General features: G+C 38.2%; 1 protein-coding gene across 1 annotated transcript in view; it reads right to left on the bottom strand.

The window, feature by feature from the left end:
- The window catches only part of LOC115771557 (DNA N6-methyl adenine demethylase), a 104,228-nt gene that overhangs the window by 7,852 nt on the left and 75,905 nt on the right, over positions 1–20,471 (bottom strand). The window contains 1 exon segment of the mRNA XM_030717302.1: positions 943–1,398. Coding sequence (XP_030573162.1) covers positions 943–1,398 — 456 coding nt within the window.

Below are 20,471 nucleotides of genomic sequence, written 5' to 3'. Positions count from 1 at the left end.
ATGCCAAGTATTTATAGTCGACATTATGCACAACTTCCGCTTGTTGTTGATTAACGCGCCTTGAACTATGCTACACTTTTTTGACGGGCGTGTTTATTTGTATTTGACTTCGTTTTGCGTCTGGCAAACAAAATGCGTAACAGACCAAAATAAAAATCATTTGCGTTTTTATGAGCGATGAAAGTGAAATTTTCTATATGCAAACATGAGGCAACAGCAACAACAACAACAACGAACAACAATGGCAACTGCCTGCGCCAGACGCACAATAAAATCAAATATATATAAATTTGAATATAAATAATTTAAATAGTTGTGTGTACTTTTTATAGGCGAGTTTAATTGACTACTCCGTTCTGTTTGGGCTCCGACTGTGTTAGTTTTCATGTGCTGCTCTTGTTGTTTGTGTAGTAAAAATAGACTTTTATTTTGTACATATTTGTGTGTGGAAATGTGCACCTGCTGATGACAGCAGCTGCTATTGTTATTGTTGTTTGTTGTTGTTGCTGCTGCTGCTGCTGCTGCTGCTGCTATGTGGTCTGCGTTTTATTTTTGAAAGCATTTAGCAATCATTGATAAAAATCGAAAAATTGTTTATGAATGAACGCGTGTATATACGTATAGGTATGTGTGTGTTGGCCAGTTGTGTGCGGCTCTGCACAGCGTTCACTTGATTCGATTTGTGTGCACAGCTGCAGCTGATTGGGGCGTGTCACGTATACGCAACGTTGTCCGCACACAGTTTTAATTTCTGTTATTTATTGTTTGCTGTTGCTCTGTGGCATATTATTATTATTTTTTGCGTTCAGCGAATGGAAAACGAAATGAACTGATTGACTAGCCAAACTGTTTGTGAAGGTCAATGCTCGCCGTTGTTATTGTTCATGTTTTAATTGAAAAACATCAGAATTGTATGGAATTGATTGTTGTTTGTGTACTCACCATAGGTTGTTGCGGTTGATCCTTCATGGTTTGAATTTGTGCGGTTATTTGATGCTGCTGCTGATGCAAATGTTGCTGTTGTTGCTGCTGCTGTGCGTGCTGCTGCTGCTGCTGCTGATGATGTTGCGTTTGCTGCTGCTGCTGCAAATGTTGCTGTTGCTGGAAATGCTGCTGCGGCTGTTGCTGCTGCTGCTGATAGTGCTGCTGCTGTTGTTGCTGCTGCTGCTGCTGGTGTGTCAACAATTGCTGCTGCAGCTGTTGTTGCTGATACTGCTGCTGCTGCTGCAAACTGCCCGCTGCGGCAACTGTTGCTGTTGTAGTATTTGGCGATTGCTGCGGCAACAGTGTTGCTGCTGGCGTTGGACTTAGACGTGGCGATGCTGCTGATGCGGCTGCAATGGCACCAGCGGCTGCATTCAGTTTGTTTGCTTTGGTGGAGGTTTTACGGGCGCGTGACTAAAAAAGACAAGAGCAAAAAACAACAACAAAATTGTTAGTTAATGGCATTGATAAAAGTAAGTGTAACGCTTAGATAACTGCATATGAATATGCATGCATAAATTATGGGGCAATTCAGAGCAGTGGCTGTTGCTGTTGTTGGCCGCGCTTTAAAAATGATATGCAATTAATTTATGGGCTGGTGGGTGTCTCGGGCTTGACCTTCGTGACAACAGCTGCCTTATGGTATTTGCCTTTCGGTAATGCACTTTTTACAACCTAATTGCACAATTGCCCCGGAGCTGTTCTACTTGCTGTTGCGCCCCGCAATTAGTTGAATAGTTTTATTTCTTTAATTAAGGAAATTTGTTGTTAGACGCGCAAATATTTTAATTGCCACACATTCAGCATTCAGTATACAGCCCCGCGCCCGTCCGTTTTGTGGCAGCGCTTGTATAATTTATGCTTGCAGCGGACACATAATTTCGACTTGTTTTTGAGTCTGCACGCCGGCAACATGTAAAATTTATGTGGCCAGCGATTTATGTGCAATTTATTTGTGCAGCCAAATACATAAAAAAAAGAGCAAAAATTCAGCTTCAAAACAACAACAACCACGATGACGACGACGACGACGGCAACAGCTGCGGTTGCCATTTATTGTTGTTGCTGCTGCTGCTGCTGCTGGTTGCAGTTGCAAGTTGCAAGTTGAACTAAAATATGTTGCGCGCACCATTAAAGGCTCTGGAAATTTATGTTTATAAAAGACTCTTGTCGTTTGTGCACCGAAAGAGCTGGCCCGCAGTTAGTTGTATTTTATTTTATATATATATTATTTTTTTGCATCTTTTTATACAGATTTCTAACTTTAACAAAATATTATATCATATAAGGCATAAATATAATTTCGAATTGGTAAAAACCCTAATAATATAAATATTAATAGCACATTATCAATGTATTACGTTAAAGTTTATACTGATTAGCAATTATTCTTTGTCTAGTTGCCATTTCATTGATAAGTCGAATCAAGCTGTTTAAATTATCAGAGCCCGTTTTCTATATGTACGTATTATATATAGAACATTTGATACGATTATAATTATAGTGATTTCTCAATCGTTTAATGTTTTAATAAAGGCCTTTTAATTAGCCGGCCCTAATTACTGCTCCAATTAGAAGCTCTAGTTAACTCTTGACTTTGTCGCTGGCCTTTAAACTTTTCACAATGCAAACATTGTACACAACTTTGGAGCTGGCCAATTAGAGAGGCTTATTTCTAGAATTTTTCCAGACAATAAATACATTTTGCACACACATGAAATTTGCATAAAACGACAAACCAAATCGTTTGTGCAAATTGCTAGCAAAAATATGATTTATATTTTACACATGTGTAAAATATTTTCCAGCTCAGATGTGTGTGTGTGTGTGTGTGTGTGCGCTTGGACTTGGCCAGCATAATGCAATGCAAATACGACAACGCCAACAACATGGAGCAGCAGTCTAATTGGAATTCAAATGCCTCTTCTGGCTCTGCTGGCCCCAGCTGGTGACAAAGCAACAAAATAACTTAAGCAAACAGAGTTTGGAGCCATTTATGTGTATTTGCAAAAGTTTCAAGGGGGAGGGAATGAAGTGGAGGGTCTGGCAGGTTTGTGGGGCAGGCTTTGTGAATGCTTTCTAAAAATATTTGCAATGCAAACAATGTGCTTGTCGCAGGTGCCAAAAAAAAAAAAAACAAGAAATATAATAAAATTAAAATAAATTTGCACGCAATTTGAAAATCGAAAAATTGGCAATTATTTGTATGCAGATTTTCTTATGATTATATATGTACGTAAAGTAAATACACGTAGATGTAGACGATTGGCTGTGCATATAAGGCTTTAATTAAGTTTCTTGCATGTTGCACAGTGTTTGCTTAGGCCATGGCAAACAGCAAAGGCAACAACAACAACAATTGCAATGACAACAACAGGCAATAGTTAAATAAAAACGGCATAGGCTATTGTAAAGTTATAAAACACAATATGGAAAACCTAAATATTATTGAGGGAAACAATAAATACTCTAACAAGATAGTCATACAAGAGATTGATTAACATTTTGCAAAAAATATTTTTAAATTTGTATAATATAATATAAAGGTCTAAGATATAAAAAACATCAAGTGACAAAATATGTAACTCTTGATGTATCAAATATTAAATGCCCTAGTATATATATTATACTTTGTATAATCTGAAGATTGGAGTATGTGAAGTTTTGGTCAAAATATGTGAAAATTTAAGTAGATATAAAAATCACGCTCATTCAATCCTATTTTCCCCCAACATCATCTGTGCTGAGGAAAACTTCCGAAGAATCTTCAAGAACAACTTGCAATACATTTTGTTAGGGCATGCGAGTTGGCGGCATTTCGAGCTGCATTTTCCCACTATTTACACAGTTCATAAAAGTTAATTAAATGTTTATGAGCGTCGCTCGTTTGCAATGCGACGACTTTGCTGCTTTTTATATCTTTTCTGTCGACAATTGTTGTTGTTGTTTTTGCTTTACTTTTTGTTCATACTATGTCAATGAAGTTTTTATTTATTTCTTGGTAATGTAAACAAATGTAAGGCAAAGCGGCGAACAGATAGAACCAGATAGAGATTAGTCTGCACCTTATCTCTGAGTGCAACAGCTGCAGCAGCAACAACAAAAGCTGCAACATGCAACGAACTAAACGCGGTGGCCTTCGTCTCAAACAGAGACAGAGACAAAAACAAAACCCAACTCCTCCTGCTCGTCATTAGATTTTACTGAAAATGCGTTGAAAAGAAAATTGCGCGCTGAGTAAACAGCAATTAGTTGTGTGTGTGTATGCGAGTGTGTGTGTGAGTGTGTTTATGTGTTTGTAAATAAGTTTATTACTATTTACATTGAATTGCGCGCCGTGCTGATAAGCAAGAAGGAGAGAAATAACAAAATAAAAGGTAAATTAAAGTATTTTTAGTTCGGCTCGAACGACGCAGCCGATGCGCTACAATGCATACGACTGAGCAGGCTAATGGCTTATAGATATGCATACTGCACTCGTGTCTGTAAGTGTGTATGTGTGTGTGTGTAAGTGTTGTGCGTGCAAGTCGGATATGTGAAACAGCTATATAGTTGCAAGAAGGAGGCGTCTGTGGGAAGGTCCATATATGTAACATGAAGCTTAAACGAGAATAAGGACTGTATAATCTGCAGAGCCAAAAGGATCAACCTTTTACGATTTGGGCTGTGGAGTTTAATGAAGAGCTTAAGAATAAGTTAGAGGCATGGCCCATTCTTGCATCTGTCAAGAAATCGGTATAACCAAGGTCCAAATCATAGCTGGATTCCTGATTTGATTGGCTCGATTCGAACTAGCGAGAATATGTTTTAGGTTGATTTTTCTCCAAGGTCTACTTTTAGCTATACTTATTTGAGCATTTGAGTAGTTGACTCAACTAGAAAATTCTTGGGCATTTGCCTAGTTACTAAACCTAACATTGGCCACTCTTTCGCTTTGCCCTGTTCTGGCTGTCTGTCTTTCTCTGACATTGATAAGCGCGAGGACGGAGCGCAATAATAACACCTCTAGCTGTTGTGTGTGTGTGTGTTGTGTACCCTGTCATAAATTACACACATAACAGGGTATGCCATATAAATTATTTACATGTCCCCGACGTCAAAGTCTGCTGATAAGTCGAGGGAAAAAGGCGAACGCAACAACAACAACAAAATAAATAAATAAATACAATACAAAAAAAAAGAAACAAGGTGAAAAGCAGCGAAAAATAAATGCAGCAAAATGTAAATAAAATATAAATAAATCAAATATTAGTTATCATGTTTTCTTTGCCGTTGTGTGTGTTTATTTTCCTCTTTATCAACGTTTGTCAGTACAGTAAACATTATAGCCAAGAAATATCGAGAAATAACGCTTAACAAATGTAGAACAAGGGTTAAATTCGGCCCTCACGAATGAAACTCATTCCATAAATGTATATTTTGGACTTTTATTGGAATAGGTTAGCCTTCTCTTATATTGATCAGGAAATAACGTTCAACTCTTTGAAATCGGTTCGATACATATTTTTAGAGGTAGATACATAAGTTAGAAAAACAACTTGGATATAAGATGCTTTTCACTATGCCAAATCTTATGATTTAATTTGAAATTCCTTCTATGAAGTTCTGTTCCAGGATGAACGATATTAGTCCCATGATGATACAACAGGATCGACACCAAGTGTAAGCTGCTTTGTAGTAAGGAGTTGCGATTAAAATAGCAGCAAATTTATATGCTTTAGTTGGCACATCCCAGTAAATGCTTGGGCAGCAAAATGTTGCATTTAGCAGACACAGAAATGTACACGTTCCGATTTGCTTTAATGGTGTATGCAATTTCCATGATTGGCAGGACCTCCTTCTTTGCCAATGCTTGACTGCAGGCTTCGTCTCTCGACCGGAGGCAGCTCAAATATTTAACTTGTATTTCGTATTCATGCTAATTTTGCATTTTCCACAATTTTCTCACCCACAATGCGAGGCAAAAGCAGCCAGCGTCGCCGCCTTGGCCACGTTTGCATAAAATGCTATGCACGTTATTATTTTGCAGGCACTGTGTGAGGCATTCACAGCTCCTGTTCGCTTCAATTTCTTGTGGATGGACACAGTGCGGCTGGCTGGCTGGCTGGCTGGCTGGTTGGCTATCAGCTCACACACACACATACACACACAGATACATAATTTACCACTGTGTGTGTGAGTGGGGAGGGTGTGGGGTGTGTGCATGTAATTGTACGTGCAGAGTGTGCGCCGTTGTTCGGGCTACAGTTTCCTTTTTATCCTTTGCTCTGCTTTACTCAGCTTGTTAGCATGTGTTGACGTTTATGTGAGCCTGCCTGCGTGTGTGTGTGTGTATTTTTATTCAATTTAGCTTTCAATTAGGCTGCAATTGTTCGTTTGTTCGCTGCGCTGCCTTGCATTCTTAAACAGTTCTGGTCCCAACAGCCAGCTCCTGGCTGACATTCATGCTGCCAGACTTCCAGTTAAATGTGCAGTCGAATTTTCGTATGTACCAAATGAGCAAGAAAATGCCATCCGGCAACGCTGCGAGTGCTAATTCAATTTGCTTCAGGCATACCCCGCTTTAAGTTTATGCAGGATGTGATGATGTCTACAAAAACATATCCAGTTGGAAATTTCGTTTTATTATTAAACTCACATATAAATTACAGGGTATACTGGGAGCAGCTACCTTTATACATTTCCGGGCATTTTCTGAATGACTCAATTTAAATTTAAATTACAGGGTATACTACGTGCCACTTCAATTATTCATTTGCTGCCATTTTTAACTTATTCACTCCAGCTCTTCGTCCCTACATCCTTTCAAGCATCCATCCAGCCATCTATCCAGCGTTCGCCCATCATCGTCAGCGCTATTTCCGCTGCTCACTCACATCATTATTTTGATTGAATATTTGCGATAAATTAAATTGGAAAAAGGCAGCAGCTACGAAAATATTTGCTGACTGCGTCACTGAGTGTAGAGTCTGGCGGGCGGGATAGGGGAGGGGACCGGGTGGCTGGAGTGCAGCCTGCCAGTGCTGGGCAGTAAATTATAATGCGGCTGGTAATCAATAGTGCAAATATTTGCAAATCAGCTGCGCTTTTTACCACTCGACCAAATGCATTTCATCGCATTAATGTCCGGGCCCGTAGCCCCCTCTCCTGCCCTGCCCACCTGTCCGCCTACCCAGTACCCAGTACAAATGCATTGGGAAGATCCCATTGCAGAGTGAATGTTATATAATTTGGAAGTGTTGCCTTTTATTTTGTGCCTGTGTCGAGGCATTTGGGAACTAGTTTTCGACTGGATCACAACTGTGGCTGTGCTTGTGGGGACATTCGCTTATGTACAGCGTCGAATTATGGATCTAATATGAAATGATAACTTTTATCACATTCTGGACATAATTGAATATTTAAAGCTGGTTCGGTTCGTTGGGCAGAGATTGAGTTCAAAAGTTCCAGTGAATAAGAGCAATGCTTTTAAGGCGCTCAAAGCTTTTTCTTGCCTAGTTTTGATTAATTTTGCTTTCATTATTGGTAATTTATCAGCTGCTTAGCTAGGGTATGCGCTAGTCTGGCAACTGACACGCGTTGCCTTTCTTTGATTTAAGATTTGGCTTCCTTTTGGCCTGGGCCTGGAGTCAAACGCCGAGTTGGCAGCTTTGTGTTGTTCGTGTTGTTGTTTTAATTATTGCCATTAATTTTGGCATGTCGGAGTCGTTAAGGAATTCCTTTGCCATTACATACGCGTTTACAAAGTAAAGGAGGGTATATTGGTTTTGTGCAATGTCTAACCATCTCTTTTGGCTTAAAGTTAGAAATCACATACTTGTGCATATCAGCAACAGAATAAGTATTGACATTTTTTGTGGACTGTCCAAATTTTGATAAGCTTCAAGCTATTTGTGCACTGTAAAAGTGTATTAGGCAGTCGCGAGCACCCGACTGCAACAATCTTACTAGGCCTTTATTTCTTTTACGTTTCGGCACGCCATGCGCTGCTTTAATGTGCGCACTGTGCCTTTTGTTCGCCATTCGCAGCTTTGATTTTCTCCAGGCAATCATTAAGCGTATTGCTCTCGTATATTGCTAGACTTGAATCTCTTATGTTTCTTTTCTAATCACTTTTGCTCTGCGAATGTGTGTGTGTGTGTGTTGCTGTTAAATTGATGTCAAGTCATTTGTCAATTGCGCGCGACTGCAAACTGCGAGAGGCGCATAGAGCATAAATGCAATTACATAGAATGCGAGTGAGAAAAAACACACACAAGAGTCAAGGTTATATGTGTGTGTGTGTGTGTGTGTGTATACTTAATTAATGCGCCACTAATTGAGGCATAAATAAAGTAATTATGCATCAATTGGTGCGCGCTGTAAATTAAAAAAGTAAATAAAATATATTAAGTCGAGCATTGCACATAATAAATAAATAAATACAATTTCAACTGTCGCGTTCCAGCTGAAAGCTGATTTAATGGACAGCGCGAAGTGGAGCCGCTTCAAATGTCCCTCGCATCCAGTCGAATCCTCGACCCCATCCACATTGCATTCGAGTTGGCGTCGTGACAAAAGTTAATTACAAAGTTGCAGCGCGGAAACTGCAAAATGAACACGAACAAAGCTAAATGAGGCGGGGGAAAAGCGGGGGCCGATCGGGTTATCCACAAGATGACAGTCGTAGACAGGCAAACGCTGAGGCTGCTGCTGATGCTCTTTGCTGCACTTCGTCACAGCCAGTTAGACTTTGTTGCATTTAGCGATTGGTAGACAAACATTCGAGAGCTGCTTCAACAACAACATCAAGTGAATGGAGTGATAGAAAGTTGCACTCATCAAGAACGGAGGCATTTCAGTTGGGAATTCTAATGAGCCAGCTTGTTAAAATACAACAGCAAATGAGCGAAATTGTAAGCACTACACACACACACACACATCCACGAGAAATGCTCAAGTATTGGTGAGCTTTCAAAGCTTCAGCTTTCAATGTGCAGCTAAGTTGAAAGCCTTGTTGTGTGCGTGTGAGCTGTGCGCATGGAAAAGCACAATTGTGCATATTAAGTAAGGCAAATAAGTAATATATATTTTATACATAATAATATATTGTGTTTCAAGTTTTAATGCCAATATATGTTTAACTAGGCAGAGCAAACAAGCAATAGTTCCTAAGCTCTTTGAACGGCTGTTGAAGGCGTTGCATTCATTTGGCAGCAGCTGTAAAGTATAAACAATTATGCTAAAATGCAATATTTACGGCCTGTAGACCATTATGCTAATCACATTGCTTGTGTAAGTATCTGCAGCTATGGCTGTTGTTGCATCTGCAACTGTGTCCGTGTATCTACATCTGTGATAAAGCCAGGCATTAGCTTGCCTTAATGGCGCGATGTGCGTGCGTGTGTGTGTGTGTGTGTGTGTGTGTGTGTGTGTGTGCATTGCCGATTGTATTTGCATTTGCATACAAATTGCATTGTAGATGAAGAAGAAGAAGCAGCAACAACAACAGCAGCAGCAGCAGCAACAACATGTAAAAGCAGCCTCGCACAGCAGCAGCAAAGAATGTGGCAAGCAATATTAATGAATAATGTTGTTGCCTCTTTTTTTTTTGCTTTTGATTATTATGTTGTATTATTTATATATTGCTTATTGTGTACTACTTTTCATAATTAACATTTTTAATTGTAAAGTGGCCCACTTATTACAGCACTGCAATTTCTGTGTCAAATTCACATGATTCGATGCCACTGTGTCGTGTTGCAATTGTGATTATATGCAGCTGTTGTTGTTGTTGTTGTTGTTGTTGTTATTGTTGCTGCTGCTGCTGCTGTTGCAAGTTGGTTATCCTTTTAGCTGCACGCGATGATTTAATGCCTTGTGCCACTTCATTTCAGCTCGCTACCATATTTAAATTATTATTATGCCAAGCAGCAGCAACAACAACGACAACGACAACGACAACCAGCAACATCAACCAGCAACAGCAACAACAAAATAATTAAAAACTTGTCTTAAATTGCCATAAATTCATGTCAAAGAACGTCGTCCAAATTGCCATACATATTTTTGTAGTTTTGTCTACAATTGCACAAGGGTTAACTCGACTATGTCATGCAGCTTGCATCGCCTATAACCAAAATAATATCAATAGTAATGATAATTATTAACATAAAAATGTTAATAATATTTCATTTTTATTCGCACAAGTGAGTCAACTTTCACATGATATGGTCACACTTATTTCAGTTGTGAGTAGGGTATTTAAAAAACGGCGTAAAGCAAACGCATTTTATAGTACGTTTTTTATTATTATTTTTTTTTATTACAATCTCTTTGTGGCCTGTTGAAAATTGAAGCCATTATTAGACAGACTTGTTTTTAGTTTCTTTTTTCTTTTTTTTTGTTTTAGCTTCCGTGCTGCGTATCTGCTTTTTTTTCGTGTGCATAAACTAGTAATAAACTAGTTTGTGCTGCGAGATTCTGGTCAAGTGGAAATTGGCTGCAACTTTAGTGCGACTTTCCAAGTTAGTTTTTTAGATCAGTTTGTTAAATGCGCCCAACTTTTTGTACTCAGTGTAATTGTATTTGTTAATTGTGACTCATCAATGAGCTGAAAAATACTTATTACTCGTTTGCTGGCGGAAATACCAAGATGGCAGCTCAATTTTTATTATTTATTTTTTTTCGCTTTTTATTTGGACTGTGTTTTTTTTTCAACAAAATATGCAAATAAATTTGCATAGTTTAAGGAGAAAATTGAAGCAAAACAACAAAAAAAAAAAATAATACTTGGAATAGCTTAAAGTAAATAAAACGTTGTGTGAATGGCTGTGAATCATTTGTGTGTGCGTAGGTGTGCGTGTGTGTGTGTATTCGCACTTGCATTATCTTGTTATTATTTTCCATAGAAAACTGATTATATTGACGCTTAGTCATTTTATGTGTAAATTCGTCGGGCTATAAACAAAAACTTCATCTATTATAGTATTTAATTTTGTAGTTCAATCAAATTTATGAGGCCATTAATTAAATCATCCATCATGTGTACTAATTGAATACGTTTTACGAACTTCACACTGCCAATCAAAAGTCTGTGGTCAGCTGTTCTAATTTTTTCTTTCTGTGGTGCTTATGCAAGAGATTTTTAGAAATAAACTCAGCGCTTGTGTAGAATGGCAAATAAGATTAGCTATCGAAGCGTTGTATAAAAATGTTTGACAAAAACCGTTTCGGTCATGGTGTTAAAATTTTTTGATGATTTTTTGGAATATTCCAGCCAAATAATGTCCGATTATGGAATTATATACCTTTTTGGACTCGTAAGGATCAGTTCTATCGATTTGCATTCAAAAAAGAAAAATCTAAATTTTCACCAAAATTGAAAAAAAAGCAAGGGGTTACATCACGTTTTTTCTTAAAAAACGGAATCAGTCAACATTTTCTTGATGATTTTTTTTGAATATCTAGGATAAAACACGTCAGATTTTAAAAATGTATACCTTTTTGAATTCGTACGGAAGCCTACTATAGAATGGCAAATAATAATATTAGCTATCGGAGGGTTTTATAATAATGTTTGACAAAAACCGTTTCGGTCATGGTGTTACAATTTTTTGATGATTTTTTTGAAAATAATGTCCGATTATGGAATTATATACCTTTTTGGACTCGTAAGGATCAGTTCTATCGATTTGCATTCAAAAAAGAAAAATCTAAATTTTCACAAAAATTGAAAAAAAGCAAGGGGTTACATCACGATTTTTCTAAAAAAAACGGAATCGGTTCGAAAGTCAACATTTTCTCGATGTTTTTTTTTGAATATCTCGGGTAAAAACGTCAGATTTTAAAAAGTTATACCTTCTTGAATTCGTACGGAAGCCTACTATCGAATGGCAAATAATAATATTAGCTATCGAAGGGTTTTATAAAAAAATTTTACAAAAACCGATTCGGTCATGCTGTTACAATTTTCTGATGATTTTTTGGAATATTTCAGCCGAATAATGTCCGATTATGGAAATTTATACCTTTTTGGACTCGTAAGGATCAGTTCTATCGATTGGCATTCAAAAAAGAAAAATCTAAATTTTCACAAAAATTGAAAAAAAGCAAGGGGTTACATCACGATTTTTCTAAAAAAAACGGAATCGGTTCGAAAGTCAACATTTTCTCGATGTTTTTTTTTGAATATCTCGGGTAAAAACGTCAGATTTTAAAAATTTATACCTTTTTGAATTCGTACGGAAGCCTACTATCGAATGGCAAATAATAATATTAGCTATCGAAGGGTTTTCTAAAAATTTTTGACAAAAACCGATTCAGTCATGCTGTTACAATTTTCTGATGATTTTTTGGAATATTTCAGCCGAGTAATGTCCGATTATGGAATTATATACCTTTTTGGACTCGTAAGGATCAGTTCTATCGATTGGCATTCAAAAAAGAAAAATCTAAATTTTCACAAAAATTGAAAAAAAATTAAAAACGGAATCAGTCAACATTTTCTTGATGATTTTTTTTGAATATCTAGGTTAAAACACGTCAGATTTTAAAAATGTATACCTTTTTGAATTCGTACGGAAGCCTACTATAGAATGGCAAATAATAATATTAGCTATCGGAGGGTTTTATAATAATGTTTGACAAAAACCGTTTCGGTCATGGTGTTACAATTTTTTGATGATTTTTTTTAAAATTTCAGCCAAATAATGTCCGATTATGGAATTATATACCTTTTTGGACTCGTAAGGATCAGTTCTATCGATTGGCATTCAAAAAAGAAAAATCTAAATTTTCACAAAAATTGAAAAAAAAAAGCAAGCAACATTTTCTTGATGATGACGGTAAAGTCAACATTTTTCAATGATTATTTTAAATATCTCGGCCAAATATTGTGCGATTAGGGAGTGATATATCTCTTTCGACTCGCAAGAATCAAAGATATTAACGCGATACGTGTATTTTTCTGTTTATATTGCACACCTGAACGGCACAACAGAATTCGCTTCCCAGACTGCCGCGGCTCCCCACTGGCCCCGTGAAAATATACCTACGTACTTCTGCTTGGCAACGCGTTTTGTTTTACTTTTGCAAAAAACAACAAGAACAACAACAACGACGACAATCACAAATCAACTCGGCAACAAAATTGTTTATAAAAATATTTTTTTGGCGCGCTCGAAACTGTGGCAAAAAGTAGAATAACAACAATAAAAAAGAATTTACACAGCAAAAAAAAAGTAGATTGCCGGCAAATGAAAAGAGCTGCACGTGAGTGCGACAGGCGGCGGCGACAACAACAATAGTATCGATAACCAGAAGGGGTTAGTGGGCGGGTATTTCGGGTGTGGTAGGGGGAGGCGGGCAGGGGGTGTCAAATGTTGTGTCAGGCAAGTAAATAAAATAAATACAAACTTTAACAGCGTTGATGAATGAGCATTCATTGTTGCTGTTGTTGTTGTTGTTGTTGCTGTTGTTGTTGCTGCTGTTGCTGCCTTGTTTGTAATAGTGCAAAATGTCAACGACGGCAACGACGTCACACAAATTTTTAATGTGAATGTAAGCCGTGTGTATGCGAATGTGTGTGTAATTTAAAGTTTTAGTCTGCGTGCGTATGTGTGTGAGTGTGTGTGTGAGTGTGCTTAGCGTTTGTTGAACTCGCGCTGTGGCATGAGGTTAATTGACCTCGTGCTTAATGCAAAAATAAATATAATTTTTGTACAGCAACAGCAACAACATCAAATAAAAAAGGGTTGTCGTTGTCGTTGTTGCTGCTGCTGTGTAGTTGGTTGTAGTATAAAGAGGCAAAGAGCAAAGCAAACAACCGCCAAAATGAAAACATGTTTAAAGTGTTTTATTATTTGCCTTTTGGCTCAGCTGGTTTCCCATTTAGTTGGTAGCTCTCAGCTCTCGTGTACATATTATAGCTTAAGTACTCAACTGCGCCTGCCAATCAAATGTCAAGTAATCGTTTTATGAGGCACTCGTTAATATATACGCACACATATATATACATATATATATATATATATATATATGTATATGCCCGGCCATACATCATCCATTGGGGCATTCATTCATTCATTCACTATGCAAATGGCTTCATTATTGGCCCCAAAATCGAATCCGAAGCCGCAAAGCTAAAGCCACAAGCCACCTGCCACACCTTGTTCATTGGCGAGTTAATAAGCATATTCTTTGATTATTTGCTTGTGCTCGATTCTAGTTTTCGTTTTTTTCTCTCTCTCTCTCTCTCTCTCTCTTTTGGGTTTGTTTGTTTTAAGCTTAAATTATTTTCTTCACATAATTAGAAAATAATGTTGCCTACTTTTGGTTCATTGAACCGAGTGTAGTGTGTGGCCCAACTGCCACGCCCAAAAGTGATCAGATACTTGTTGCTGGGCAGCATTCTTATAATGTACAACAAGTTGTGGACTCAAGAAGTATAAAGTACTCTTCTATGAATCACTTGATAATCTAATTCTTAAACTTTAACTACACTTTGCTCAGGGGCATAAAGTATATAGGATATAGTCACAAACTATTAACTAGGATTCAAAGTTTGATTCTCATTATTCAGTATGAAAAAATTAGATTTTGTTATTTTCTAATGAATTTTATATGGTAATCTTTTGATAAATGTGTCATTTGAGATTCTTAACGTTAATTATGAACATGTTTATAAGCCTTTAGTAAGCCTACATAATTTATGTGGCTGAGAGAATCGTATATGTATTTGTTTATGGCCCATCTCTAGGTCAGGCAGGCCATTAATCGCATGTTAAAACATGTGTTAAACATTTTCTCTTTTAGCAAATTGTTAAAAATAGTTAATCGCTCAGCCATGAATATGTATCACAAATGCTAAACAGCTGACGCTTTCTGTCACTCAACCTCGTAAACAGTTGTTAGATATTTCATTAGCTTTGGGATGCGAGAATCCGTATCCGAATTAGATTTCTGATCATGTTTGTTCGATAATGTGCCAATTAAATTATAATTTATGACACGATGTCAGCGCAAGTGCTCGTTAAGTAAATGCGAATTATAATAAATTATACTATACACAATTTATATATAATTATGTATATGTATGCATGCGAAGTCACATTTTGAGTCACATTTCTGCTCAACTATTCTACCTGTCGTGCATATTTGATTTAATTATACTATATAGAAACTCACATTAATATTTAACAGTTTTTGAGGTTGTTGCTTCTTCTTAAGAAAACAAAGAGAAAAGGAGAGAAACCAAGAAGAAGACCTTTCTCGATTCGCCAAAAATTAATTGTGCGCAACAAGCGCAAATATGTGCGTACTTTTAATTAAAAATAATTATTTGAGGCACTTGTGTGTGTAGGTATGTGTGTGTGTGTGTGTGTGTCTGCGGGGCTGTCTGCTAAGCAAAGCGACTCTAATTAAACACAATTAAAATTCTATTTCTCTTTATATACACATTTCTGTTTTTTGTCTTGCAAGAGAATTAAGACAGAGAAATGCAAATGAGCCAGCATAAAAGTAATGTAAAGTAAAGTAAAATAAATTTAAGTATAATATGTAAAAGGTTCACTGAACCGCGAATTTGCAAAAGACAAAAGCAACGACAAGAACAACAACAACAAGAACAAGAAACACAGCTGAACTTTGGCATAACACATACATACGTAATGTTGAGAGATCTTGAACCAAGACTAATGCATGTATGTGTGCATATACATATGTGTACGTGCATGTGTATGTGCGCATGTAGATGTCAAGTATGTGGTTCTTTTGAGCTGTGGTTCTTTTGAACAAGTGCTCCTCACACTCGCATTTCGCATGCCACAAGTGTTCTATAAGATTGTAATAATCCCAAAAGTACATATTGATTGATACTTCATGAGGAGCATTTCAAGATCTTGTTTGAGAAACAGTTTTGTGCAATATGACAAAGAGATACAAAGAGAACAAAATAAATTATATTTCAGAGAGTTTCAGGCAGCAAAGATGTCAATCTTTGTGAGCTCCTGCAACAAAGAGCTTGTAAATCTTTGTCCTCCAAGATTATATAGCATCTATCTAGGCCATATAACTCTTACAGACAGGAATTTTGAAAGTCAGGCGCTGTTGTTATCAGAATTTCAAGATCTCCTCCATAAAGCCAGGGCTGCAATCAGTCCAGAAGATGACGGCGCAATCCTCTTAATGGCTTATCCCCTATACATATATTATAAGTCGAAAAGTGAACCAAATTGCGCGCTGCACATGCAGCACATTACGTAGCGCATGCGAGAAAATACGAGTATGTATGTATATGTACGTATGGCTGGTATGGGTTATATCCCACGTCATTAAGTTACTTAATCACTGTATTTAATTTCCTACATTTTCAGTTTTTGGCTCATTATCTTGCTCGAGACGAAACGAACTCGCCGAAGCGAGGGCGGGCTGGAGGGCCGGACGAGCGGGCAGGCGTTGGCGGGGGCAACGACAATAGCCCGCGATTCGCCCGATTCGCCGGATTCGCCGGGCCATGTGAGTTGAGGCGTGTTAAAAATGTAAACGCATGAATCACACGGTCATTCGCCAGCGAGTTTCAGTTTCGGTTTCGCTTTATTTATTTACAAGCTCTTTTATTGTCTTCTTCTCTTCTGTCTTTGCGAAATGATTTTTTGTTTTTGCGGAAATGTTTTGCGAGCTCAAATATATTTTTGTTTTAATTTGTTGCATGCCGTTTCGCTAATTGGCGAGCGACTCGCCGCGTAAAATCAATGCGATTCGTTATGCGATCCCATAGGCAACCCAAATTAAGATGAAGTTGTCGTTGTCGTTGTCGCTGTTTCCAACTAGGTTACATGCGCACTTAACCAGGCGACTTACCTGCAACGGGAAAGACAAAGAAGAGTAATCGTTAGTCAGGTGGAAGACAGCATTTCAATCAATACAGAGACGGAGCACTAAAAGCTAAATAGCCCAATTAAACATAAGGGCACTAAGAGGGAGCGAAAGAGAGCGAGAGAGGGAGAGAGGGAGAGAGGGGGCAGACGGCAACTCAATTCCCTGGGTTACAAGCAGCGCCCCTCACTGCCCGAAGGCCCCCACACACAACTCGTAATTATATCAATTGATTGCAATTTATAGTGCTGCAAGCAGGTAGAAGGGCAAGGGAAAGGGCACGGCTCTGCGCTGCGAGGCCAGACACACACACACGCACACAAACACACACTTGCATACATGCGCAGGGCAGCCTTTTAGTTGTTATCCTTGAAATAGTACAATGCCTGGCGGAGGCTGTGCGACTGCGCCGCAGAAGACGCTGGCAAGCGACGCAACGTAAACACTCAGACGCGCGATAAAAATCGTGTAGAAGGAAAATTAGAGAAAAAAAAAACAGCTAGAGGGAGAGAGAGAGGAAGAGAGAAAAAAAACTAAATTTATCGTACAAACAGGCTCGTACAGCACAGCAGAGCAGAGCAGAGCAGGCAGGCCAAGGCAAAGGCAAAACCAAAAGGGAAGAAGACAAACTGCTTTCAGATTCCAATTCTTTTCTTCTTCATTCCGTTCTCTTCTGTTCTGTTCTTTTCTCTGCGCGCACGCGTGTCTGTGTGTGTGTGTGTGTGTGTGTGTGTGTGCGGTTCTTTGTTCTGCTGAACTGGAAGATGTGCCTACTCCTCGACAACAACAACAGCAACAAGAACAACAAAACTCGATTAACTCGACATTAATTTTAATTCGACAGCATTTTTTGTTGTGTTGCCTTTATTTCAGTTGGCCCTGTGGAATGAAATTTTGTGTTTGTTGCTTGAATTGAATTTTGCTCGTCTGTTTTATGTTTTATTCTCTTTGCCTCGCATTTGTTCTTGTTCTTGTTTATTTTGTTTTACTTCTTATTTTTTTTCTGTTCTGTTGTTTAACTTTAACCCCATTATGCTGCATTTCAACTGATGCTTCTTGCTTCTGGCTTTGCGCTGATTTTCAGTTTAATTCCTGTTCCCATTCCCATTCCCTTTCCCGATTCCCTCGCCCGATTCCCTTTCCCGATTCCCAGTCCTTTACTTTACTTAAGCGATGCCCTGTTAATGTTAATTAAATGCTGCCCTTTGGTTTTATTATTTTCCCTCCTCTTTTTGTTTAATTTAAATTTTAAGGTTTTCCTCAGTTTTATTGCGGCTGTATTGCAAAGTATTTTCGAAATGAGTTCTATTTCCGTTATTGGGAATACCCGTATGCACACACACACACACACACACACACACACACACACACATGCATATTTATGAGGCGCCATAAAACTCGCAGACAGTTCCCCTGCCTTTAACGACCTGCCATAAATCATATGTGGGCATTTTACATATCATAAATGTTCAAAATGCAAGTATATTATCAATGCCATAGACAATTAATGGAACTGGATAGTCCTTGAAACAATTCAAGGCAGCTTCTCGATGCGAAGGATCTTTGCGAGCGAGTGCCTAAAGTCCAATTAACAGTTTCCAATTAGACAGTTGCGGAGAGTATCTTGAATAGGGTTCTTAGAGATATTCCAATATTTCTATTTAACTTGCACTTGAATTAACCTTGAAAAGCGTTTTCAATTAAGTTCTTTGTTCTTTTTTTAAGTATAAATAAATGCTATTACCGCACACACTTTTGATAGGCCCAATTCATATCGTAACTTCCAAAAATACCCGAGAATCACGTGAGTCTGTTAACGGTTATCATTGGAACTGTTTGTGTGACATCTGGGCCAACTAATGTGGCTGGTTAACAAGATGTCGCGGGCCTCAAGGTTTTCGTTTAATTACAGCTTAAAATGTTGACTTGAGATACTTTGTTTGAGTTGGGGCCATTTAATTAATTCGCATTCCCTTGCGCCATGCGGAAGTTGCCAATTATCAGGAGTCTCAGAAATGAGTCAACGCTGTCATTTAGTTGCCCCACTTGCCCCACTTGCCCCAGTTGCCGCAGTTGTCCCACGGTTCTTGTATTTTGGTTCCTTTGCGGCGCATTTTCAGCAATTAAAATTTAGAGCCGTTGTTTATGGGCAAAGCAAACGATTTCATTTAATTAGATTTACTTTTATGCGATTCCACTTGAGCGTCGCTTCTCACATACATAAGTGTAGCTTATTTACGCATTAACTAAAAACCTTAAACAGAGCTCTACGGGCAGGGGTCGGGCGCGGGAGCGGGAGGGGGAGCACTTCTCCAGATCCCTTGAGCGTACGAAATGCAAAGAGTCTGCGGCAGGAGAACGGCATTGGCATAGAGCTTTTACGACTATAAATAACGATAATACCTATAATTGCCGACAATTCATTATTATGGTAAGATAATTTGATATAAATGGACTTTACGTGACCCCAACACCGACTGCAAAGTGCCAACAACAACAACTACAACAGCAACAGCAACAACAACAACGAGAAGAAGAGGAACCACAATCCTGGCCAAGTAGATGAAGATGCTGTCGTCTCTGGCGGCAGTCGTAAAAGACTTTTGCCTCCCCCCCCCCTGCCACTGGCCCAAGTTGAGTCCCCCCGCCCCCCCGAAAGGTGTCTGCCTTGGTATTCGTGTGGCTTTATGAGAATGCGCTGCACTTGAGGCCAGGCGTTGGCCATGGACACTTTTTATAGCCACATTTGTTCAGATTGCGCTGCGGCCCAATGCAGAAAATCAATTTCTTGCCACCATCTTATACGATTTTTCATTTCATTTCTCTTCTTCTTTATTTTATACAGAGAAATGAATGTTTGGCAATTTGATTGAGTTGCTTTGTGGCAAGAATTTGTTGATTAAAACAAAAAGTGGCAACTCGATAAAGTTTCTACAACTGCGACTAAAGTGTAGCTGATTTCTTTCCCACAGTTAACTATTGAGTACGATATAAAAGCCTTGGGCTTTGATTTTACAGTCTCTTGACTAAAGTTAAGATTGTGTTTCATTAGTAACTTAAAATGCAATAGAGCTTGTCTGAAATCTTATCTAGTCCGATTATTAATCTGAAGAATGTGCTGATAAAATACTTATAGCTAGGATTTTGTTTCAAAGAAAACTTTATACAAATTTCATGAAAATTAAATATTATGTCTTGGTAATCTTATAGGGAAAAGCATATAAGAGTTTAAGTTCAGCTTTCTAAGCATCTGCCTAAAGTATCTATATAGACATGTGAATGAGTAAGAATGAATATTCATTTATACAAAACAACAAAATTAAAGATCAACTAATAGAAATTATTTGAAAAACTTTAATTTTACTGTTGTGCATAACTTAAGATCCTAATTTCTGAGTTGGGCTGCTCTCGAGAGTGCATCCACAATTTCTCTATAATTGAAGAGTTTGCGCTAAGTAAATGCTTTGGTTCGTTGTTGTTGTTGCCTTTTCCAATGTTATTTCCTGCTTGGGCCATGCCAATCAGACAATGACTTGGACTTTTTCTATGCACACGCTCCATTTAGTCCAGTGTAAGTAGTTGAGTGCTGCGCGCCCCTCCCCCTCTCTATCTGCCTCCCTGTGTCTCCCGCT

The sequence above is a fragment of the Drosophila novamexicana genome, unplaced genomic scaffold (genome assembly GCF_003285875.2).
Source record: "Drosophila novamexicana strain 15010-1031.04,08,12 unplaced genomic scaffold, DnovRS2.1 tig00000072-arrow-arrow-pilon, whole genome shotgun sequence".
Classification (NCBI taxonomy): domain Eukaryota; kingdom Metazoa; phylum Arthropoda; class Insecta; order Diptera; family Drosophilidae; genus Drosophila; species Drosophila novamexicana.
Note: the sequence above shows the minus strand (reverse complement) of the source record. Positions and strands in the feature narration are given on the sequence as shown.